At 38.8% G+C, this 24,033-nt stretch overlaps 4 protein-coding genes and 1 long non-coding RNA gene across 5 annotated transcripts; 3 read left to right on the top strand and 2 right to left on the bottom strand.

Moving 5' to 3' along the window:
- Window positions 1-12,016: 12,016 nt before the first annotated feature.
- On the top strand, window positions 12,017-13,354 carry selenoe (selenoprotein e). Its single transcript, XM_066689586.1, has 4 exons — window positions 12,017-12,221; window positions 12,369-12,445; window positions 12,602-12,680; window positions 13,040-13,354. Exons 1-4 carry the CDS (start codon window positions 12,069-12,071, stop codon window positions 13,181-13,183), a joined length of 453 nt encoding a protein of 150 aa, XP_066545683.1. The 5' UTR covers window positions 12,017-12,068; the 3' UTR covers window positions 13,184-13,354.
- Window positions 13,355-13,875: 521 nt separating this feature from the next.
- On the top strand, window positions 13,876-15,658 carry LOC136712799 (transmembrane protein 17A). The gene is made up of 4 exons (XM_066689584.1): window positions 13,876-14,055; window positions 14,335-14,438; window positions 14,531-14,644; window positions 14,895-15,658. Exons 1-4 carry the CDS (start codon window positions 13,935-13,937, stop codon window positions 15,213-15,215), a joined length of 660 nt encoding a protein of 219 aa, XP_066545681.1. The 5' UTR covers window positions 13,876-13,934; the 3' UTR covers window positions 15,216-15,658.
- Window positions 15,659-15,732: 74 nt separating this feature from the next.
- uqcr10 (ubiquinol-cytochrome c reductase, complex III subunit X) lies at window positions 15,733-16,641 on the bottom strand. The gene is made up of 2 exons (XM_066689585.1): window positions 16,464-16,641; window positions 15,733-16,013 (listed from the first exon to the last, which is right to left on the bottom strand). The coding sequence occupies exons 1-2, from the start codon at window positions 16,602-16,604 to the stop codon at window positions 15,969-15,971; spliced, it is 186 nt and encodes a 61-aa protein (XP_066545682.1). The 5' UTR covers window positions 16,605-16,641; the 3' UTR covers window positions 15,733-15,968.
- A 263-nt stretch (window positions 16,642-16,904) lies between these two features.
- Window positions 16,905-18,932, bottom strand: LOC136713137 (uncharacterized). Its single transcript, XR_010804910.1, has 2 exons — window positions 18,622-18,932; window positions 16,905-17,729 (listed from the first exon to the last, which is right to left on the bottom strand). It is a non-coding gene; the product is annotated as an uncharacterized LOC136713137 (long non-coding RNA).
- A 78-nt stretch (window positions 18,933-19,010) lies between these two features.
- On the top strand, window positions 19,011-23,724 carry zmat5 (zinc finger, matrin-type 5). Its single transcript, XM_066690120.1, has 6 exons — window positions 19,011-19,123; window positions 19,602-19,750; window positions 20,048-20,110; window positions 20,673-20,753; window positions 21,586-21,697; window positions 22,761-23,724. Exons 2-6 carry the CDS (start codon window positions 19,624-19,626, stop codon window positions 22,900-22,902), a joined length of 525 nt encoding a protein of 174 aa, XP_066546217.1. The 5' UTR covers window positions 19,011-19,123; window positions 19,602-19,623; the 3' UTR covers window positions 22,903-23,724.
- Window positions 23,725-24,033: the final 309 nt, after the last annotated feature.

Raw genomic sequence — 24,033 nt, 5'->3', positions numbered from 1 at the left:
TTACAGCTTCCAGCCTGCTCTTGGCTGCTCCTTTGGAAACAAGACTATCCATTCAACCTGGGCTTGCCACGGACAAATCGGACCAGCGAAGAAACTGAAGCCAGGGACCCACTGCTGGGTCGCACTTCAGGACAAGAGGCCTATTCATGGCCTAACAGTCAGAGCTCTGTGTGATAGGCCCCGAAGTTAATGTATCATGTGCTGAATATTTGTACTCTTGGGGGGAAAAAGGGGGCATGGCAGTAAAAGAAATAGAAAATGCGGATCATGTGGTTTCTAATTGAATCCAGACCTTGGAGCATTGCACTGCTGACATGACGCTCCAATTACTGTTTTTACATAGACTAAACAACCCCAAATGTCCTCTGAAGCTTCGTGCTCAGTCAAATCCCAGACATGACACGAAGGTCAATGTAACAGACCTTATTGTAACCTTAAAAAGGTGCTGAACAATAATGCTTAATATTGGATTCATCTTCCACCAGCATTAGGTGTTTTTTCCTCTTCCCTGATAAAAAATAAGTGTGTTATGTAGGCAGTTACATATGGAAGAGGAAACGACACATGTGTTGTTCGCCATGTTGGCTAAAGCTCGAACATTGTCGTCCAAAAGTGTATGGATAATGCCGTGGTCAAATATATGTTATACTTCTGATTTCAGTCAGTTTTACTACTGTAACAGTGGGGTCTATGTTGTGGGACATAGCCATTCCACGGTATTTGAACAATCACATTGTAATTGTGTTGGGACGGTACACATTTTTCCATTCTGTAAATGATTTATCTTCACTCAGGACAGTCATGAAAAACCTCTATGACTGCAAACTATATCCCTGATGCTGAACGTTTAGGTAAGTATTTTATCAGACTTTCCATATAGCTAATATTGAGCTGTACAATAAAGCATAGTATTCACCACATTTAATCAACTATATATTTGAAATGACACATGGTTCCTTTATACAGAAAATGTACATTAGCAATACAATTTCTTAAGTGTTCTGTTTTTATAGTAAACCATTTATAAACCATTATTGCACATCAGGGGAGGTATGTTTCAGCAAATAAAACCATCTTTATTTAATCATGTATTATACATATTACAACGGCATTAACATTTTGTAAAGTAAATTAATTTGTATCTGTTTTTATTGTACGATTCATTTGTTTTATATCGTATGTGTTTGATTGCAACTTTAGAATACTTGCATTGCTTTAAAATCCCCCATGTCCGAATCAATTGCCTTGAAAACAAATTAAATTACAAACTAAATTTAGGTTTTTATTCTCGTGGGGCTGGACCTGAACACTGCACCGGATAACCAGAGTTGGCCTGTGGGGACGATATCAGATCAACAGCGAATATCAAAACGACGGTCAATTAAAAGTAGGTTTTCCGCTGTCGGTTGGCATGGAATTAAACGAATGTCGAATGAAAGAGAGAAACAAAGAAACTATACATGACAACTTCATTTCATCCAGATATGGCGGTATAATGTTTGTGGAAAGAAAAATGAAAAAAAAAAAAAAAAGGAACTAAAATTACTTGTTGACTGCCAAGCTAAACATATCCTGGAGCATGGCCTATAATCAAGTGCCAGGTCTAAGAAACAACTAGGCCTTAAGTCTAGGCCTGTAAACCAGCCAGCAACGCAGGCCCAGAAGCCTAATGAGATCTCTGAGTTGCTATGGAAACAGGCAGAGAATGTCTCCACATCTGGTAGCGATTTCAGCTCTGAAAAAAAGGAAGAAAGAAATTTATGAGTGGAGAAAAAAAAAGTCAAATATTTTCTGCAAAGCAAAGCAGAATGGATGCCAGAGTCATTTAACGCTTAAAAAAGGGGCTGAAAAATATAAACTATCTAAAAGCTTATTATTATGAAGAGAAAATCAATATCTGGTCAAGCTTTTCCTTAACGTGTGTAAGAATCCAATCACAGCGCTTATAAAACTCGAGTCGGATGACATCTCATAGGAACTGCAGGGCCTTAAAAAGGAAATACGAGAGGCCCCAAAGCTGAAGGAGAAAAAGAATGAGAAGGAGTTGACAGCGGTACAATGTAGCTTAGACCACTTATCCTTAATGAAATGCACAGTGTAACATTTCTAACAAAAACACAAAACAATAGATAAAACAATACAATTTCTCCTGCTGTAAACACTTAATGAAGATCACAACATCTCCTAGACACCTATGATGTGGTGAACTTGTAGTACGTCAATATGTAAAGAATTGTCTAAAGCTGATTTTAGAGGTTTTTTTAGAGGTTATTGTATGGATGAAGTTAAAATTTAAACTCAAAAGCTGCCCAGAAATCCTACCCTGGCAGGAAGGAACAACATGCTTTATTTTGTCTGTTGGAAAAACAAGATACTGCATGCAAACAACATTACATTCATGGGATTTTTACCTACCAAAACCCCCCAAACGAGCATAAGGGATTGAAAGTTGTAACATCAAATGAGATTAACATTATTTTCTGTTTGTTTTTACCTTTCATGCAATGAGAAATAGTCCTCGAGGATTAGTTTTGACTATGGCAATTGCTAGATTAACCCAGGAACCGTCTGCTATGAAAGGTCAAGCTGTAGCACAATTTGTAGGTGAGCCCACCAAGATCACTTTTCATTTGAATCGAAAAGCATAACAGAGATCAAACCAGCTGTTAGGAACCCCTGGGCTTCATTTGTGACCTAGAATGAAAAGAGAATGCCATTCCTAGTATAAAAAATGTGGCAATTCAATGGACCTGAGGGATTCTGGGTCTTTAGCATTTCCTCTCCTTAGCAAGGCAAATCTGATTCCCATTAATGATCAAGGAATGATAAATTGAGTTAACGTAACAGATGATCCAAAATGACCTTCTGTTCATTTGGTCCATTTGTATTTGTATAATTAGCATGAAGCACCTGAATCAATTTGAGAGCCACACGGATTACGAATCTATCACCTTTGTCAAACTATTTCATTAGGCAGTTGTTTTGATTTTTAAAGAATGTGACTTTTTAACATATGGTCTGGATAAGTGTTCATATATATATATATATATATATATATATATATATATATATATATATATTCTGAATTTTGATGAATTCTGAAGGTAGATCAGATATGTGGAGAGATCAGGGTTTGAGCCAAATTTAAAGGTTACAAATGGTCAAACCACATAACATGCTTCACCTGTATCTAATATAGATTCCTCATTTGGTACTTTACTGGCTACAGATAGCTTTGATATCTCTAAGCCATGATCACTAAATGTTATTTGATCATTAATGTATTTCCCAATTACATTTCCATGTAATTCACGTTAGGTACTTGTATTTCTATCGTGGAACACACTGTTGTTTATTTATAAGACATTTCCTCACTCATCACATGTTAACAATTAGTTAATATATCATTGTTTAAAAACAAAATAAAATAATGCAGGGTACTTGTGCTTTTAATTTATGGGTTAATTCAATTACTGTTTCTTGATTTATGTATGTGTTTTTGTTTAGAAATTGTGTCAGTCAAGATCTATGCTTGCGGTTTTCCCCCATGACATCCCCTCAATAGCCGGTGTAAAGGTTTGGGTTCAACGTTAAGCAATTATCATTGAAATGTTGTTTGATTCAGAAGTACTCCCATACCGAAGGAAATCTGAAACAAAATGAAGTGATCCAGAAAATAATTTCCATAACTGCAACGCGCCATAACAACAAAAATGTGAAGCACAAAATGAGATAAATCTTGAAAACCTTGCCTTGTCAGAAACAATAACGGATCTCTTTTTCTTTCTTGGCATTCCATCTCTGCCTTTGCCCAGAACTCTGATGCACATCGAGGCCATTTCCTGACTAACATTTTTAATTGCAAGCTGTGACTCTGAGAGCACTCCACCCAAACTGTTATACATATGTCTTGCTATTGTGTCCTCAACTTATCACATCAACTATTAAAAGCTGCTGTTGCTTTCTCAGCGTAACTACTAGACAGTCAAATTCGTACAAAACAAAATAAAAAATGTACATCTTAGTTACATGTTCAAATTGTTTTTAATGTTATGTTCATGAGCTCTTCTTCTATATTATTTCTTTCTTTCTTTTTTTCTTAGATTACATTCTGTTCTACAAAACCCATTGCGAAATAATATGCATTGGTTTCACTTGTTAGAATAATTTGTAATGAGATAAAACGATGGATGATACTAAAATAGGTGGCTCAGCAGATACAATCTCGGCAGCACAGGCTATTCAGAGGGACTTAGATAATATTCAGTTGTGGGCATGAGAAAGACCTATGAGTCTACGTGGACTCCTCACTTTCTCCAACTAATCAATGTGGGGAAGCAATAAAAATGGCAAACCAAATGTTAGGGTATATTGTCAAAAGTGTAGAATTGAGAACAAGGGCAGTGATGTTCAGACTGTACAATGCACTAGTTAGAGCTCATCTGGATACTGTGGACAGTTCTGGGCTCCACACTTCAAGAAAGATATCGCTGCTCTAGAGGCAGTTCAGAGGAGAGCAACCAGACTTATTCCAGGTCTGAAGGGAATGTCCTACTGAGAGACTGAGGGAACTGAACCTTTTCACCCTGGAACAGAGAAGACTACGTGGGGACTTGATTCAAGTCTTCAAAATCATGAAAGGCATCGACCACATCAAACCAGAGGAGCTTTTCCAGATCAGCAGGGACACACGCACCCAGGGACACAAATGGAAATTGGGCTTCAAGGCATTCAAGACATAAAACAGGAGACACTTCTTCACACAGAGAGTCGTCACAATCTGAACAAACTCCCCAGCGATGTGGGTGAAGCTGAAAATTTGGGAACATTAAAAATAGACTGGATAGGATGCTTGGATCACTTAGTTACTAATGGACACCAAACAAGCACGATGGGTCGAATGGCCTCCTCTCGTTTGCAAACTTTCTCATGTTCTCATGTTGTTATGACAGTGTTCTAAAGGACTAATTTAATATATACATATAATTAAGTTTGGACTTACCTGGTACTGCGCATGTAAAGACCCCTGTGATGGCTTTCCGATGCACTTGAACCGAATCAGAAATGTAAAAGCACCCATTGCTTCTAGAGTTTCGATTTCCTAAGCATATTAGCACAAATTAGAACAATGTTAACTGAAGAAAAAATATGTACAACTTTGGTCTTAATTAGAATGACTAGTGTTTCCTCTGTCAGCACAATTCAGCAAGAATTTAGTCAAGAGAATCTCTGTTTTAATCAAGAATAGGTCAGGATTCTCTGCAGAGGAAACCTTGGTACAAGGATTCATGTTTTGTTTTTTACATACTTACAAAGCAGATTGTAGCTTTATTTGAGTCTGAGATTTCAAAAACACACTGGAAATACAGATAGAAGTGGTTGAGATATCATTCTGGACTAAATGCAATTGAAGTATGTGGTGTCTGGGTTTTAAAATGTGTTGTTCAAAGGGAGGACTGTAGAGTGTGTTGTGACATCTATCATTATACAAAGCATAAAGCAAATCCTGGATTTAGAACAATAGGAGAAACACGTAAGTGGAGATAATTTGAGATTTGGAAAACATTCCTCTGACACTCCTATTGGTGTCTGTCGTAGCAATGACTGAGCTATGAAGAAAGGACGTTTCTTCCTACACGCGGCCACAGAGTCAGAGACACATGACAGCCAAGACCTTGCCTCCCGAAAAGGATGGCAGCAAGCTTTTGTGTGCGATACAAAAACAGAGACAGATTGAAGCCATTACAGGAGATGTGCAATCCTGTTTTAAATTAGCTTTGGCAAGATTAGAGAGAAGAGCTTGAGTGGCAATCCCGTGGTGTATATTGCAGCCACAAAGAACCCTGATGTGGTCGACTCCTGGACATTGATAGATTTTGGGGATTTGAAATGCGCATCCGCTGTGATGTAACTGCGGTGACATTTTGTTCAATACAGGATCTGTAAACACTGGAATTAAAGGCAAAGCGATACTCTGCACAAAGTTCGCCTGTAAGTGATGTCTGATCCCTTCATTTTTCATTTTAGGTTAACTATCATAATGCACCCAGCTCAAACAGAACAGCTGAGGTGTTTGATGATAACCTCAGTGGGAGAAATGAAGTCTTCATCCAACATATTCTCCAATTAGACATGCCTGCCACAGGGAGTCAGACATGGGGTTGCCTGTGTCTCATTTTGAGATTTCCTGCCTGTAAACCTTTTGGTGTTTGGCCTGCTCAGTTTTAAAGGGTCACATTGTGTTTTGTCACTTAGAGAAACCTCCCCCACTATAATGAAACAAAGCTCTATTCAGCATCAATGGTGAACAAGACTTTGGGTTAAAATATATTCTATATTCATAAACTCTGACCTTTGGTGAATAGGCAGACTAATTATAAAAACAGTTCATTTGCCGTGTTTTGAAAGGGAAGTAGACTGCGTTATAACTACAGCAAGGCACACAATGTGGTTTGCATTCGAACTGTCACACAATAGTGGCATTTCAATGGCAGACCAATTTGTTCATAAAGCATCAGAATCAAATGTATGTGTAATACATTAATAGGAGCCAAATCTTGAACAGAAAACACTACAGTCTTGTATACAAAAATAGTATTTGACGGGGGCAAGCTGTTTTTCTCAGATAACATGGTTTGACTTAAACTTCTGTGTTTGTTCGGTTCACAGGATAAATGTTTCTTAAACTGGAGAATTCTGGACCCCTGATTCATCAAGTTTGGCAAGAAACTCTGTGGGAAGCTATGAGGTATGGGAGTAGAACAATTCACCTCAAAATAACTGAATTTAGGACCATTGGAGATTGTGAGCTTTGTTTCTAACCAGTTGCACAATGAAGAAATGGTGTTGCATAATGGGAAGTCCGCTGAATGCAGAATACCTGGAGTTAGAAAATAGTTATTCCCCCAACTGTCAGCATTTCATATCAATCTTCAAAGTCTGTGTTTACATTATCATAAATGCCCGTAAGGGGAAGGCATGCTCCACTTTAATTTAGATCTTAACCATGAGGAGAAAATAAAACTGAACCCTATGCAGAAACAATGAGTGCTATTCTGCATGTCAAACAACATCTGATTGCTATGTTAGAAACAATAAAAAGTTAAAGAAATTAAAAATTCTTCTCTTTATCCTTCTGCATCATCATTTTTAACTTTGTATTTTAGATAATTGTGTTAACTGCATCTACATAATATACAGGACAATGTTGAATTTCATTGATTCATATATTGCATTCCAGGCTGATGTTTTGTATTATTAGTAGTATTTTATATTCTTGCAGTTAATTGTGTTTTGCAGCTTTATGTCTTTTCACTGCAGAGCATCCAAGTGCTGGAGGGATAGAATATATGCTGTATATATAGAAAGCACTGATCTAGTAATTAATTTCCCTTGGCCTATACACAAACCATTTCCCGATACTTCATGAGGTTTTGGTGCTTGACTGGAATTCTTCATTCATTCTAGGGATTAATTGTATATCTTATTTATCTTTATTATGGGACCAGGGGATAAAAGGGTTGGAAAAAAATAAAACCAAACTTCCCCCAGGACAGATAAGAAAATATATATAAAAAAAAACATAAAGCATAGTTTTAAATCATTTGTGGAATCTTTTATCGCCTCCTGTTAACGTCCCAAAGTTAAGAACGCTTTCTCCAACTATGTCTTTATTGTCATGCCAGTCAACTAAATGACTTCCTCCACAGAGACACCAGTCTGTTTGCACTGCAAGTTACGAGTACTAATAAATGTTTTTCGAAATATTACATTCCCTCTTTCCCCCTCCCCCAAACAATAAATAGCCCTCTCTAAAAGCTCTACCTTTGTATTATATATATATATATATACATGTATTTTTAATGTATATTATGTTCTGTCAATCATAACTATAAAGTTAGTGACTCATGGACAAAAGTATGAGTTTTAACAGAATCTGAAGTTTCTAACTACAGCTTGGTGACACACACTGTAATTCAGGACCCCCCATTTGTAACTTAAAAACACAGCTTAATGCGGCTGTTTAAGAAAAGTGCCTGCTCAGCAAAGTGATGGCTTATTTTAAAATAAATACTCCCTTACTTATGGTAGTTGGTGGTTTCTGTTGGCAGGGTTAACTATAACATAGCCTACATTGTTCAGCCTCTTTACATCTTGCCAAATATTTCGTTTTTATTCTTTTTTTATTGTTATTGGGCTCTGAAAACACAAGGGGGAAAACATTTTGAAGCTCGCTACTGCATAAGAGGACTAACTTTCCTTTTCCTCTGTTTTCTTTTTGTCCTCAGTGTCTTTTATTTCATGATGGTTTAAAACTTTATATTACAAAACTGACCTTTACAGAAATTGTGCATCATTGGAAAACCAAGGTCGTCTATTGCACACGTTGTGAATTGGGATTAATACAGATTAGGAGGAACAAATAGTTCTATAACAAGGAGAGCAGCTGCTGAATTGAGCTGGTCCTCATCTGCTTTGAAAGTGTTGTCTCTTTGTTAATAATGTCGCTTTTGAATTGCGGTGTCAGCCTGTACCACACATGGCTTTAGCATGAAGTTTATTTTTGACATCTGATCTGCACATGTAATATAATCCACTTTAATCACGATTTACACCTATTAAATTGAAGAAGGGTTTTTCCTTGCTCAGAAAGCTGCTTGTGGTCAAAACCATCTAAAACTGAGTATATTCAGAGTGCCATTATACTGTTGTTTTCTGTTCTCAAAAGGAAATGAAAACCACTAATCCAAACAAATGTGTGATTTATATGTGTATATTTGTTTGTTTTTGCTGTTAAAACAATAGCCTGCTAACAGCACATAGGACCTAATCAGACACATTGTGGGATAACTCTCTCGTGTTGTGTTAGTTGTTCTGAAAATGGATTTTGTAACAAAGACAGGTTTTTTTCCAGATTGGTCAACAACCATGGATAATTATAATCTGAGAAGAAAGAACCATATAGATTAACACACAAAACACAAAGTAAGGACTGTAACAAGTAAAACATTAAATTACAGGAACATGCATGTGATTTGAACAATTTTACAATCATACATTACACTTGTTTATCAATTGTGTGGAAGAACAAATACATTCACATGAGAATCCAAATTATTTGTTTGCTGAAAAGCCCCCCACCCCCCCACACCAGTTATTCCACTACATTTTTCCCCCCAATATGCTACTACCAGATTTAATTAAAAACAACAACCAAGAAAGGTTTAATGAGGTCTCAATTAGCCTGTATGATTATTTCCAGACAGCAGAGATCAAAAGAACCACCTTGGTTTGTAGAGCGGCAGAATTAGTGAAGGGAAGTTTAGTAAGCGGTAACGAGCTTTTACTGCCGAGTCTGAAAAACAAGATAGGGACCAGGAGATCCGGCCCAAAACCACTTCAGGATTTCATTAAAGTTTCAGACATCATAGACATCATCATGGAAAATCTAGAACGGTATTGCAATCCACTACAATGACTGCTTAATAATTCATTGCCATTCCAATAAAATAAATAGAATATCTCAAGTTCCAGATTGTACTTCTTTAAATACATCTGTGGTCACTTTAACACCAGATTTAGTCAAATAATTATTACCCAGTATACTGTCTGTTTCAAGAAGACAAAATTAACTTCATGGGAGTTTAAAAAAAGTTAGAGGAAGAATTGAGCAGCTGTGGCACACTGGAGCAGTACAGACAAAACCTCGGTTCTGTAGAAAGGTAAAAACTGTGTATTTTCCCATATACATTAAATATTATGGGAATAACCTGGTTGAAATCCCATCTGGAGTTAAAACGTTTTTTTTTTCCACTCGTTTTGAGATGCAGGGAACAGAGTTCTGTTACACATTAACTCCACAGGGACCAGTTACTGTGACCAAATGACCTGCCTTCTACCACGGCTCCAACTTTCCACATTTTCACCAGCTGTGGAATGCGACTGTTATTGCTTTCTCTGCCGTCTGACCGAAGCCATGCTAACAAATGTTAACAGGCTCTTTTTCTGATCTGCTCCCTCGACTCTCTCCCCCGTGAGGGATGTAGTCCAAACTGTTCGGGAGAAAATATTTCATCTGCAGGCCTGGCTGTGATGACGAAACTCCGGGAGGAAGCGAAACGGGCCGGCCGTGGTGGTATTTCACTGCACTTTCAGCACCGGCTTTCCCAAACCGTGTCAGAATAGGTGCACAAATACAACAACAGCATATTTCTCACTCTGTATATGGCTCCATTTCACTTTTTGTAATATCTATAATGACATTAGGCCCTGATTAGGCCATCACACTGCTACATGCAAAGTGCTGAAATGTACTTGCTCAGCTGAAATTACAATCTAAGTTCTCAGAGACTGATTCTTATTTCAATCTGTATGTTGCCACTTTTTTTTGCAGGTTGTTAATTGTAACACCCTCTACTGTCTGTTACCGACTACACCACGCTCTTGCAACGCACAGGACAGGGAACCCTTGAAACTAAAATACTTAAAAGTCCTTTCAGGTAAATGGAACACAAATGTGGTGTACAGTTATAAATACTTACAGAGCAGGATTTGATTGATGGCCAAAGGAAAATGCATGTATAAAATGATCAAAACAGGCAAGGTCTTATCCTCTTTCCTGCAACTTGTTTATAAGCAAACAGATTCATTAGACTGGACATCAGGAATGCACAGGGAACTGCATACTTCACGTTCAGATCCAGTCCACATGGGTGGATTCAACTAGAAGTGAGAACGAAGCAACACACCATGTAACCAAAAATAAAAATAACGTGTCTGTAAATTGTGCTCCAGATGCATGCAATGTGTAACAACCCACCCCCCCGGAAATATCCTGGTCGTTCAAAGTAAAATATCCTGTCCGAACTAGTTTTTGACTCAGCACCTATATAACAACCCACTGTGTGATGTCACGGGTGCAGAGTTGACAGGGAAAAGATGGTTTCTGTGACAGCCCTATCTGGAACGGTTTATTTTAGTGGGTTAGACAATTGTCTGTGGCTGGAATTGGAAGTACATTCTACACTTACTTGAGCCAAGAAAAAGAAACGCTGGGACTTGTTTGCCTTCTGGAGGGGAAACATGAGAACTACACTTTCTTACGGATATTCTATTCACATCCACTTTCTTTTAATTAAGATCATTTAGGTGTATAAGTATGAGATCTTGTAGGCTGACTCCAGAAAAGCAATACAGGAGAGTAGAATCTCATTTCAATACCAATTTGAACAGAAACTTTATTATCGTATTGCTAATGCTCTGAAGGTGTTGATGGGGCTGTTTTTTTCCCAACCGAATAGAGGTCAGATTAAATCAAAACTGTGTTCAAGCTGCCGATTTCAAATCACGTCCCTTGATGGAGGCGTCCTCTTTGCTGAAGCCTAGCCTCTTGCCTATACGATGGAGAGTTGATGTAAAGTACTGGGTTTGGATTTTTCAGTTAGCAGAAAAGTCGAGGTTTTCATTGAATCTGAGACTTACTGTATTGCAGTTTATTCTTATCTAATATGCATTCACATACCAGACCTTCTGTGTTGTTGGCAAGTCTTCTGAAATGGGTATTGTATGGTATAAAAGAAAATCAAAATACACTTAAAGAGATCTTAAATTTTCACCCACAACTAATCTAAACCTTTAACATTTAAATTGGATTTTTTGTGCAGCCACATTTCAAGGCTGAAGTTTTTTTTCTTTTGCGACTAAACATTACCCATTCCCCCTTGGCTGTCCGAACCAGTGTATTGGGAAAACTGATAAGACCACACCTGCTGTCAAGGACGAGAAGTGGTCTTATTCAAGTTCTCCTGGAATAAACTTTTAAAAGTCTGCTAGGGGTTAACATATTGAAACCTATAATTGAAAATAAACCGAGAAAAGTATCTTTTTCCTTTTGATTGATATATGATTCCTTTGTGTTTGGTTCTGGACAATATGCGTTGTGTGGATATTATCATTCTAAGGAGAAATAATTAATGAAAGCCCCCGGCACCAATACACACCCTACACACGCTCAGATATGGTTTAGTCCACACCTGACTTCAGATGTAGCCTTTTGAATATTTCTGTGTATGTCTGTGCTCTATTTTAGCCGCTCTGTTTGGATGAAGATGTGGGCCTTTCTGCTGTGTGCTCTGGTCTTATCTGCTACAGGAATCCATGCAGATAATAGTTCAGAAACGAATGTTAAAGAAAAGCTGGACATTGCCTGGGGAAAACTGATTGTAAGTGTGATGATTTATATATTTTATTGACCTTCTATTTATACTCGAACAGCTACACAGTATACTTTTGTTTTTTATTTGTCATTCATTCACTCTGTAGAAAGACATTAATGAATGTTTTCCCTCCGCTTCATTTTGTTCTGTCAGGCTCCCAGCGTAGTTGGATGATCAATCAAGAAAATGCCTGAGCTTCGAGAGTTTCTGATGGAGCGGTGGGCACTATAGTATCCTTTGGCACAATGTTCCCGTTCAAAATAATAAAAGTTGCCGTTTACTCTTTCACAAATGTTTTTGTGGCCTATATACTTCACTTTTTAATAAAAAATGTATAATGATTCACTTTTTCAAATACAGACTTTGCCTTAACTTATTTGCTAAAGCCATAACCTAGAATATGACTCCCAGGATGCTGCAGAACCACAACTTCTTCTCTACAATGACGAAGGAGAAATTGTGAAGGTAAGAAGTCTGCTCTCCTGAGGTTCATCAATGTACTTAGACCATAAATGTTACCTTCTGCAAGATTATACTCACAGGTCTTGTTTAAAAACTATTTAATCATGTTTCCATTCATATTCCAGTGGTATTTACTTACCTGTGTGTGTGACTCATAAAACAAATAGCAGAGGAATGAGATGATTAATTATTGTATCATAATGAAGAGCAGCAATCCAATTTGCCCATTTGGAACCACAGATATGCATTGATAAAATAATGGGAGTGTATTGGCAGAGGTGAGGGGTGGACAGAGACTTGACGTTTAGTTTGACTTGAAGTGCAAAAGACAAGAATAATCCATGTAAGTGGAATTGTTCTAGACTGTGGCAGTGAAGGACATGAAAGCAGACGAGATCAGCGCTCTCCTGGACTCGCTGGGCTTCTATAAAAGGCTGCAGAAAGGGGAAGAGGTTCCCGAGGAATTCCAGCACTTCCCTCTGCAGGCTCCCAGAGACGAGCTTTGAGGACGTCTAGTGGTCAGCTCTGACACTGCTGCAGGAAGTGAGAATGATGTCTGTGACTGAAAGGCAAACCATGCCTGGTTTCAGACGGAGGACAAGAGTACTTCACGCAGTACAAAGCAGCTGAAACCATTCAATGTCTAAAGGAGAATTATGATGATAATTAAACATATTAACAATAATAATGTAGTGTGGTTTGTGTTTATTTCTGCATTTCTGCATCCTGAAAGTAAACAATTTTAACCTGTTTTTGCAGTTATATATGGTTTGTTTCACCCTTGGGATCAGAGAATCAAAAGCAGACAAGGATTTCTTTGCTTTTATTTAGTTAATGTTACATGCCTCCTGAATTAGAGAAGGTTTGCAAGTTTTTAAATGCTTTGTAATAATGCATTTCTGCAGTAAATTAATTAGGCCATGAGACACAAAGTATATTTTCACCTTTGCAATAATATACATCTTTACATTTTACTTTGCTTACAAAGGTATTGATTTACATACCTGTTTTAAAGTCCAAATTGAGTCTTCTCCAAGGTTTATTTATTTATTTTTGCTGTGCATCACTTTGGCAATTGATAGACCCCCTCCCTGCCTATGCAAATCATCTCTAATGTCCCGTCAGACTGCCTCCTTGTACCTAATCCGATTTGCAGTGCGTTCTCCATTTGCTAATCCACTCGCTGTAGCAGCAGATGGAGAGCACTCTAGTCTGGAAGATCAGAAAGGAGGGCTGTGAACTGTTTGTCATGCTGCCATGCCTGTATTTTACACCCCCATTCCTCAGAACCTGCGTCTGGGCCTAGCTCATGCCAGCGGGTCTCTATTCACGCACAACAGAACTCGGGACAGTAAAGATGGACAGAGATACACAGCAGGTAATCCACTCAACTCAATACACATTTTGTGTTTACTGGGATCCCAGACGTAAACTTCCTTTGTGGCATTTCTCGTCACCTTGCTCAAAGTAGAATAATGTTTCTCTTTCATTTTCTTGAGAAATCCATGTTTATTGTCTAACATGTTACTCCTACCTTGATAATAGCAAGATAGACAACCTGTTTCATTATTTGAAAGTGAGTGACAAATGTCTGTAACAGGCACAGATAGTTCTTGTTCTGTCAAAATGTGCTGTATTGTCCATATTTCTTTTTCAGAACATGAGATAGTGTCCCACCTACCTCTGCAGATGCTGCTGTATTTCAATGTCTTTTTTTTCCCTTTCTGGTGGGTTTCTGAAGTATGTATGCTGGAATTAAAGGTAATTGAAATCTGAGCAAATACAAATCTGTTCCTGAATACATTTTGCTTGGACTAAAGTATTTGGTTTTCATCTCACTTTTATGTTTTTAGTTCTCTCTCTTGCCTGGCTACTACCAGTGTCTGTTGGTGACAGGGGTCATCCTCCTCACAGTGCTCGAGTGTTCGCGTCTCTATCTTGGCTACGTAGGAAACCTGAAGGAGAGGGTGAGTAACTGGAATCCCAATTGGTGGGATAACCTTAGAACGATCCCCCTACACTTCATTTTAGAGAAGAAAAACATTAAAATGTTTAACTGAAAACAGATTTCAGAGGAGGAACACATTCCTACATACATATAATGGCTTTATTAGAACAAAACAATATTTAAGACATTTGCCACTTCTGAAACTATTTCATTTAAGTCTTTCCACTGACTTTTTCCACCCACCATTTTTCGTTCCACTGTTTTATCAGGTGCCAGAGCTGGCCGGCTTTTGGCTCCTTACCTTCCTGTTCCAGCTCCCCATCGTGCTTTTCTTCCTGATGGACGAAGGGATCATCATCCTTCCGCTGGAGCGAGCCATCCACATCATCTACCTCCTCTTCATCCTCTCGGAGATCTTGGCTGCCTTCCTGGGACTCAAAGTCATGACTCGGAAACTGACCCTGCAATTTTACCTCCGACAGTTCAAAGGCAAGGAAAGCAACCCACAGCTGGATATCAACCAAATTCTAAATGTCCCTTACGGAAGAAGCATAACGCCAATCACCTTGACAAATAACAATCCCATCTAATTCACACTAGAGCTCTGATGTGTGGTGTATTGGAAAGCCTCTTCGAAGTGTACAATGTGGTTGAACTGCAATATTTCTGCAATTCAAAGCCATTATGACAAATTCATACAAGAGCTAAAACCACAAATCTCAAGTTGCTATTTTTTAAATGCCCAAAAAGCATGCAAATACATACTAATGATTTATATTAGACTTGATACCCCCTTTATCATTAAAAAAAGGCATCAGTTGTTCTTTGGTTCTTTGTAAAAGGGGTCTAAGATACATACTAAACATATATAATTATATATATATATTATGCATATCAATAAGAAGGGTCTCTTCAGCCATTACATTCGTTTTATATTTTGAATCATGTTGCATCTGGTTTACAGTAGAACAAGGTATTGTCTGGATTTTGTATTTGTATTTCCCCACCTCCCACACACACAATTAAACCATAATCAAACGTGTTTTTGCAATATTGTGAAATGGGGAACACAGGATCAGGGCTAAACAATACATTTAAGAATTGTAGGAGTTTGAAGAGTATTTATTACTAATTAAATGTCAATACATTAAACGATAAATCACAGGTGGATGATGGCCAGAGTGGTGTCCGCTGTTGGTCGTGGCGGCTGGAGGGAATTGAGTTGAGTGTCTATTGCCGGGCATGGCGACCCGGGGGTTGGGGGTCCGAGGTCTCCTACTGGGGGTCTCCACCAGTGCTGGGGAATGGCATCAGGACCGATCGCAGTCCCGCACAGAGGCACGTCATTCTTCCTTCTCGTAGTTGTGCTTAATGTGTTTCCACAGTTTCTACAAAAAAATAAGATTTATATTCACCATGAAGAGAAATGTAGAGCATATGTATTTTCAGTGAACGGACAGTAACCACGGGTATCAGTCAAGGGTTGGGAAATGGCTTTATCATCACGCAGGTATGGTTTTATTCCTATTTTACATCACATCTCTGCATGATCTTTGGAAACGTGTGTAGAAGAAGTGTCAACAACTAGTTACACAGCCCAGCCGGAGGCCAAACAACAGGACGTGTAGCTAAAAAATAAAGTAGGCGAACGTGTTGTTACCAATTATACTATAGTATTGCTACTATCAGTAATATTAATAATATATTGCAGCTGATGTATTTCCATGTCTCTACACCACCTAGACACCTAGCACACCGTATAAACTGTCCTTCCCCTGGAGGTCAGGCCCACAGCCCTTAGTCACTTGAACCGACCCCGGGGTTTCTGTCACACTCACCCCGCGATTGAGCTGCTCGAAGAGGGCATCTCCGCCCTGGTCGAAGGCCCGCTCGAACACCACGGCCGCCACCACGATGGTCAGGGTGAAGGTGGAGGTCCTCTTGAAGAGCAAGTTGTAGATCTGCCGACCGAGCGCCATGTTGAAAGCGGTAGTAGCCCCAGAGCGGAAACGGAAATGGTGAAAGGATTCTGGGACGTGTAGTTTTATTCCCAACCACAACTACGGCTGCGCATCCTGCTCATGTCTGCGGGCTGTCTGACGTCACACGCACCTCTCCGCAAAACGCCTGCCACGAACCCTGCAGTAATGGATGGACTATTTTTTGTATACATTTTAAATTATTTTGGAATTGCCAATCACTGGTCAAGTGCTTTCACTGCACAGATCCGGCTAACTTTGAGCCTCTCGACCAATAGAAGACAAAAGAGGGGGACATGCCATTATAAACAGTGGCTATTTATTTCTGCGAAGGGAACAGTGAAAAAGTAAACATTTACAATAAAATAACCAAAAACAGATCAGTCAGGTGTAGAGAGGGACACAACCATCAATGGATGCATTTAACAACAGTCTTAAAACCAAAATAAACATGTGGACAAACTTCTCAGTATCAAACACAGAAAGACTAGGTCAAACACCGGCACCGTCACATAAACAAGGGGCTATTTTAACACTCTTACAAAGACAATCCACCCCACCATGATATAGATTCTGATACACAGTGATAACCACATGCCTACAACCCTGAAGCCCGGTCTCTCTCTATGGGGTTTATGCTGGTGATCTGGTGTCCACTGATGAAGCGCTCCGTGTGGGAGACCTGCTGTGGCTCTACTGGTGTTTCATTGGGATCACCGTCTCTGATAACAGTCTCATGTACCTTGGCATAGCATCATGGACGTGTGCGATTGATATGCCGTATTTGCAGTGGCATGAAAGCACAGCTGATGGCCTTCAAAGTCGCTGTCATTATTCTGGAAGTAACCTGGTTCTCACAGTACTGCCAGAGGGGGTGGCTTACAAAACGTGGCCCGAGTTCTTCCATTCGAACGCGCCTATTCGCACGCTGTTCCCATGCAATGATCATTGCTGGTGCTGACCTCTCCGTGACCTTTAATCAATTATTGCAGCCTCTTGATCTCGAGTCACACATAATCTGAACGTCTCCAAGGTATCTTTCCACACTTTCTGCAGATTTTCCCTTTCCCGGGTGCAAACGAGACGAAAGGGAGGATCTCTCTTCAGCTCCTTCTTTCACATCACCTGCAGGAGAAAGTCGGCGAGATGATCAGAGAACTTAATTTGTACGAGGTACTTCCTCTAGATTGCTCCTTTAGAAACTGGACTGTATAAATGGTGCCACGAATTTGCAAGCAATAATACTGTGATATCTTGTAAAAATGGTAAGTCTCCAAAGATATGGAATGAGAACCACTACCGGTTTTGCCGGTAGTACACCTATCCCCGCTTGTTCACCCTATATCACCAAGCCCAATTAACCAATCACAAAACATAACGGAAGCACGATAGGGACTCAATTTAGCAGGGACCCTCCCACAATCACATGCACAGTCTCCTGGCACTCCTGTTGCATACGGCGTATTCCTACACCGTTATGCAAGAGGAACTAGTCCCTAACAGGCCTAATCACGTACGGTTTGCCCTATAACACCGCACGTAGTACCAGGCCAGGGCGTAGCCCCTGACACGCTACACTATGAATAATACATTTTAGTGTTGCATTTACACAGGGCTGATTAAGCTCGCCTGCTCGCACCTGGCACGGTTTTTGAAAGCAGGGCGAGTGGCAAATATAAATCACCTGGCGCTTTAATGGAATATAGTGCAACATATTAAGATCGAATCAAATCAAGATCGAATGGAGACAAGATACGTTCTACATAATTGAGTCTCATTCTAACCTCAAACATTCTACTCTGTTCTACGGAATCCAGTCTCTTTTGTAGTGTTAAGCGTTCCTTGTCATATGTTGGTAAACATTACAATATGAGGCAAAACAGCTATGCAGCAAAAGAAAAAAAAAGAATATGTTTTGTTTAAGCGCATTTCAACGGCGTCCAGCTAAAAACAAATCCTCTTTTTGTGTGAAATAATAAGAGATAAAAAGTCAAATAAAATACAAAATGATACTTACGCATTTACAGATCTGCAACCAGCATTTACTGTTCGGAGTGTCGTCTGACGTTCAACAGAAAGGCGCCAAAAAGCCTGCAACCAATCCAGCCCCTCCAAAACAAAAATCAGTAACACACCAATCAGAAACCGAGAATTTCAAGGCTGGCCAATGAGATCGCTAATGTATGGACAGCCTTCGGTTGTCCTGTAAGGGAATAAAAAACGCCCAAAGTCCTGGCCATAGGTATATATACTATGCAAATACTATGCAAATATAATATATATGTGGTCCTGTCAGGGACAATTCGTGGTACCTTTGTTGTATCTGCAGTTCGCAACAGTGCGTAGGAAAGGCGGAAGTAGAAATAAAATACATTTCCCAGAATCCTCATTTTCAAAAGAGGAAGTTTGAAAAAGTTTCTCAACCGGATATAGTACTGTGTAAACATGCCGGTGGCGTGCACTTTATTTCACAATTAAAATACTGTATCGTAATTTTACATTACAAGAAAATATTACAGGTAAGTCAGTAGCATTCCGTATACGTTTCTACTTTGTTTGTGAAACATTAAAGAAAACAACAGGCTATATCTAACGTCATAGTAGCAGAAGGTAATGAAAGTATTAAGGGTTGTGAAACGAATGAACTTCATTATCACCCACAAATAATTTATTTAGCTAACTAGCTATAGTTGACCTTAATTTCATTTGGCTCTATTATTATAAATTATTAAATTAATGCTTTACGTACTCACTTAATAACACATTTGCATGTCTGTCCTAATTAGCAAGTACATTTATGTAGCCTATTTAATACATATTTAAATGTATAGCAAAGCTGTACTGTAAGTCAACGTAAAACTCAAACTGATCCAAGGCATCGTGTACGTTTTAGAGCAACCATCCACCGATTTGAATAAACAAATAAGGAATGCATGTTTTGTTTTGTTGCTCAGTTCCTCAGTGTTACAGTGTCACATGTGTCTGCTTGTTTTGCAGCACATCTGGGACAGGAGGGGCCATGGGGAAGCGGTATTACTGTGATTACTGTGACCGCTCCTTCCAGGACAACATGCACAACAGGAAGAAGCATCTAAACGGGGTTCAGCACCAAAGATGCAAGAAGGCCTGGTTCGACAACTTCAGAGGCAAGATCACAGTTTTGATTTGCTCTGTCCAACACCTTTGCTAATTTACACATTATATATTTTTCCACTAGGAATCAAATATGAGAAGTACCTGAAAACACTGTTTAGAAGCTATAACACTAACCATCATCCACTAACACACACATTCAGAATGGAGTGCAAATGTAGCTTTGGTTAATGTAAGGTATACATTTCATTATAATTCAATTGCAGTAGTTTATTTAATCGTATTGTGCCCCTAATGTATTTAAAAGACTTACGGATGAGAAATAAATATCACACAATGTTATTTCACAGATGCAGCTGCGATCCTGGCCGATGAACGGACGAAAAAGCCTTGTAGGAAGTTTCTCCAGACAGGTATTCATTTCTAGTACATAAAAAAAAAACTTGTGTAAACCTATGCAGATTCATTTGAAAAAATAAGTAGTTTTTCTTGTGCACGCAAGAAATAGCTTACTTAGTATTTTTTAATTTGACTTATAACAATATAAAATTACTACATATAAATTTACTATAAAATTACTACATACTACATTACTACATTACTTGCATATTACTATAAATTACTATTATTTACTGCTCATTTCTGCAGATTTACTAATTTTGGAAATCGGCATTGCTTAAACCAGTAATTGGATTACTTGAATTTCTAGTCGTCTATTAATTACAATTACTTGCAGAGTGCATTGTTGTTGTAACTTCATTTGTTATATTAAACTATAACAAGTATTTGTTTTGTTTACTTTAACATAAGTAATAGATTTACTTACACTTTAAATTACTAGCAATTGCGATCAAATATTGTACATTGCTAAGAATTGTTTGTAGAATGGACAAGTTTTTTGACTAGTTTTGAGATTTGTTTTTATTAATTTAAGAACAAGTATTATTATAATTTGAGTGTGTGTGTTTCTTTCAGGCCAGTGTGTTTTTGGCTCGAACTGCAGATTCTCTCATATGTCAGAGCAGGACTTGGCTGATTTAAAACGGCACATTGAAGGTAGGTCAGCTTGACTTCCACATGGCGGAGCTAAAACACTGTCAGAGTTTTTTAGTCCCTTTCACACTCGCATATCAGCAAAAAGCAGGCAGTGTTTTCTTTGCTATTGCACCGCCATTCACACTGTCTTTGAATGCTGGCAAAATGCTGGGCGGCCCCCTTTCACACAGAAGACAGAATGCCTGAAAGAGCTCTGTAGCCTTGGGATTGACATTCAGTAGAAGCCTGTGGATTCGGGAGAGGAGACACGGTCCAATTCTGGACATTTGTAAAAGTTCGATAATTTCCCCGTTTTGACAGTTTCTGTCCATTGTGTTTACTGGGCTCTTTGTTAGGTTTCTACTCAGGACCAAGGATCTTGAAAACAACAAATAGTCAGAAGGGAAATGCAGACGATGTCACTCTGTTCTGATTGGTTACGCCAGTTAGCTAACATCCTGAAAATGCCTGGGAAGTCTGATTAAGAGTTTATATTTGTTCTTTGTACTTAAAAGAGGTGCATGAGATTAGAATTCACAGGGCTTCAGATATTAAAATAAACTCTTCCCTCATAGATCATTGAAGCCGAGTCGGTTTTAGAAAGGGTTCAAGCAGACAACGGTAAACTGGTACAGGGTATGTAGTCCAGAAATGCACTTCAGGTCAAGCTTAATTAATAGTGGTTCACTGTGGCCCAATGCGTGTCAGATGCCTGCTATTGATGTTCAGTCAGATGTCGGTAAATATGAGTTGTCATTGACATACATCACTTTGCCCTGGACTGGTACTCCATACATGCCAAATCATTCCATTCTTCTCAGAAACCATTCATTATTTTCTCTCTATCACCCAGGTGAGAGAAGGCTTAAAGAGGACCGTGGACTAGGCAGAGTGCCTTCAGAGCGGGGCATCGAGGACTGGCTGGCACGGAGAGAGAAGAGGAAAGCAGAACCTGGCTGCGAAAGGTAAAGCAAACGGAGCATGTTGTGTGGGTTTGTTGTTAGCCCTGTGCGTAAGTGTGGAGTAGACCATTGTTTCCCAACCATTTCAAGTCTAAGGTGCAGTTACTTAATGTATCTTTTTTGGGGGCACACCAATCCACCTGTTATTTGGACTTAAAATGGGGAAGTTAACCCACTTCTCTCATAAAAAGTGTTATGGAGAAATGTCTCTGCTCTCTGCACTGCCATGCAAAATCAGAGAGTAAAGATTCTCCACATGTTTTAGACGTTAGGCACTTTTTTTTGTCCCATATCTCTGTTAATGAATGATTTTGATGTTTATGAATATTTTCGTAATAACATGTAATGGAAATCCCAAATTGGAAAATGTGTTCAAGCTACGGTATGTTTTAATTTGAGATCTAGATGAATATAGCAGTGGTCTTTCAGATTACATTTTAAGTTTTTTATTGAGGTTATTTTGAGTAATTTAGCTATGTTTTGCATCTATGTGAGGTTTTTAATGTTGGTGTTGGCCAGGGTTTGGGATCCAGACTGTGGTTATGGCCTAAAATGGCACAACTAACCTACTGATGTATTACAATGGTGTATTGTGTCAAGTCTCTCCATTCGGCATTGAAATACAGTATCCAGTGTCTGATTCTGATTGTTATGTAGGTGTTAGATTAATTAATTTATCCCTGTATGAAGTGATAATTCTTATTTTTAAGGTATGTAAGCTATTGATGTAATTCAATGAGTCATGCCTACTTAACTTTAAAATATTTTGAGGACACACAAGTGTTAGTTCTTTTTCTATGACGAACTTATTTAATTTAAATACAATTCCGTGACACATCCATTCATACTTAATGGCCCACCTGTTGTGAGACGCAGGAGTTATCCGTACTTGATGCTTAAGAGAAAATTAAATAGTGATGTTTAACATCTTAATGCCGTGTTTTCCAAGCTTCCCTTCTAAGTCTTTGTGAAAGTTTGCCTATCAAGAAATAACACTTTATAACACTAGACAACAGCAGGATAAGGAAAAAAAAAAAAAACACACTATGCATCTCTCTCTTTCCAGCACTCTTGAGGAAGAAGGGGCTGAAGGTTCACTGGAGAGCGACTTGCCTCCTCATTTTCTTTCCATACCAGATCTCCCAGCCTCCCTTCTGCCTCCACCTCTTGGGGTTTGGATGAACACACCACGCACGGAGTGGGGATAAGAAAGCAAGGTTGTGCAAGGGCATAGACTGACTTTTTTGTTTTGTTTGTTGCCCTGGATTTATCTCATTCTTACTGCTGCAGAGTAGAAGCCACAGTGGAAACAGCAAAACAAAAAAAGGAAATCCCATGGAACCACTTTCCGGTCATTCCACGGAGGTGCACTATGCTTTTCTACCTCAGTGGTTCAGAAACGTCTAGTCTGCTGCCCGTTTCACCCGTGAAGAAGCACCCAATGAATGTGCCCATGAGGTTCGACCACTTGACAATTGACGCAGAAGATGGTAGTGTTTTGCTGCCCATAGGACAATTTAGAAAGTCGCTTTTCCAATCCATTCCTTGTTGAACCAGTTGAGTGGATTTGGTTACACAAATTAGTTCTGCAAATAATGAACCAAAATAAATGAATGTAAGTCACGAGTGGTCCTTGCTTTTGGTATTGCACATCATGAAGGGGGCTGCTTTGTACAGTTGGTATTGTGACAGTTCATGTGTACTGCCTCCTGTCTCTAATCACAGCATGTGTGACACGGGCTGAGCCATGACAGTTAATGGAAATGAATGTTGCTTTGTCTAAAGGTCAACATGAAATACATTTCCAAGGAAAGACTGAACTCTGTAATTGACTATGCTTCTCATGCTTCTTCCTTTAATCGCAATTTTAGAAACGATTATGCTTTTTTTTTTTTTTCGTCATAAACTGCAGAGCTGAAACAAACTCTTCCCGGTTTCAATAGATTTTCTGATCTCGATATGGTTCACTTGTGCATTCTGTTTTGTTTGTTATCCCTATAATCTATTTTAGAATAAAAATATAAACGGGTTCTTTTTCTCTAGTATCTTTTATGAAATCTTAACATATAAAATGAACAGAATATGGATTTAGTTTCTGTGCTTTGATTTCCTACCTTTCCTGAAGTAGTTATTAACTAAACTATTAACTAAATAACTAACCTCACAGCTTTAAAGACCTTCGCAATGTGCTGCCTTTCTTGAATGCCTTTTAATAAGCCCGAGCTTCATTGCTGGAGAAGACGAATAAACGGCGTAGAAATTCACTCTCTTGAGATTCTCGCACATAATGAACTGCTTCAGAAACTTAGCTTCAGAAAATTGCCTTTCATTTCTGAAGT

The sequence above is a fragment of the Amia ocellicauda genome, chromosome 17 (assembly GCF_036373705.1).
Source record: "Amia ocellicauda isolate fAmiCal2 chromosome 17, fAmiCal2.hap1, whole genome shotgun sequence".
Lineage (NCBI taxonomy): Eukaryota > Metazoa > Chordata > Actinopteri > Amiiformes > Amiidae > Amia > Amia ocellicauda.
Note: the sequence above shows the minus strand (reverse complement) of the source record. Positions and strands in the feature narration are given on the sequence as shown.

Coding starts and splice junctions, on each gene's coding strand:
- LOC136712799 (XM_066689584.1), top strand. CDS start 13,935: ATGCCTGTATTTTACACCCCCATTCCTCAGAACCTGCGTCTGGGCCTA. Junction 14,439..14,530: donor TATGTATGCTGGAATTAAAG/GTAATTGAAATC, acceptor TTATGTTTTTAG/TTCTCTCTCTTGCCTGGCTA. Junction 14,645..14,894: donor TAGGAAACCTGAAGGAGAGG/GTGAGTAACTGG, acceptor CTGTTTTATCAG/GTGCCAGAGCTGGCCGGCTT.
- uqcr10 (XM_066689585.1), bottom strand. CDS start 16,604: ATGGCGCTCGGTCGGCAGATCTACAACTTGCTCTTCAAGAGGACCTCC. Junction 16,014..16,463: donor TCGAGCAGCTCAATCGCGGG/GTGAGTGTGACA, acceptor ATTTTTTTGTAG/AAACTGTGGAAACACATTAA.
- zmat5 (XM_066690120.1), top strand. CDS start 19,624: ATGGGGAAGCGGTATTACTGTGATTACTGTGACCGCTCCTTCCAGGAC. Junction 19,751..20,047: donor CTGGTTCGACAACTTCAGAG/GCAAGATCACAG, acceptor GTTATTTCACAG/ATGCAGCTGCGATCCTGGCC. Junction 20,754..21,585: donor TTTAAAACGGCACATTGAAG/GTAGGTCAGCTT, acceptor TCTATCACCCAG/GTGAGAGAAGGCTTAAAGAG.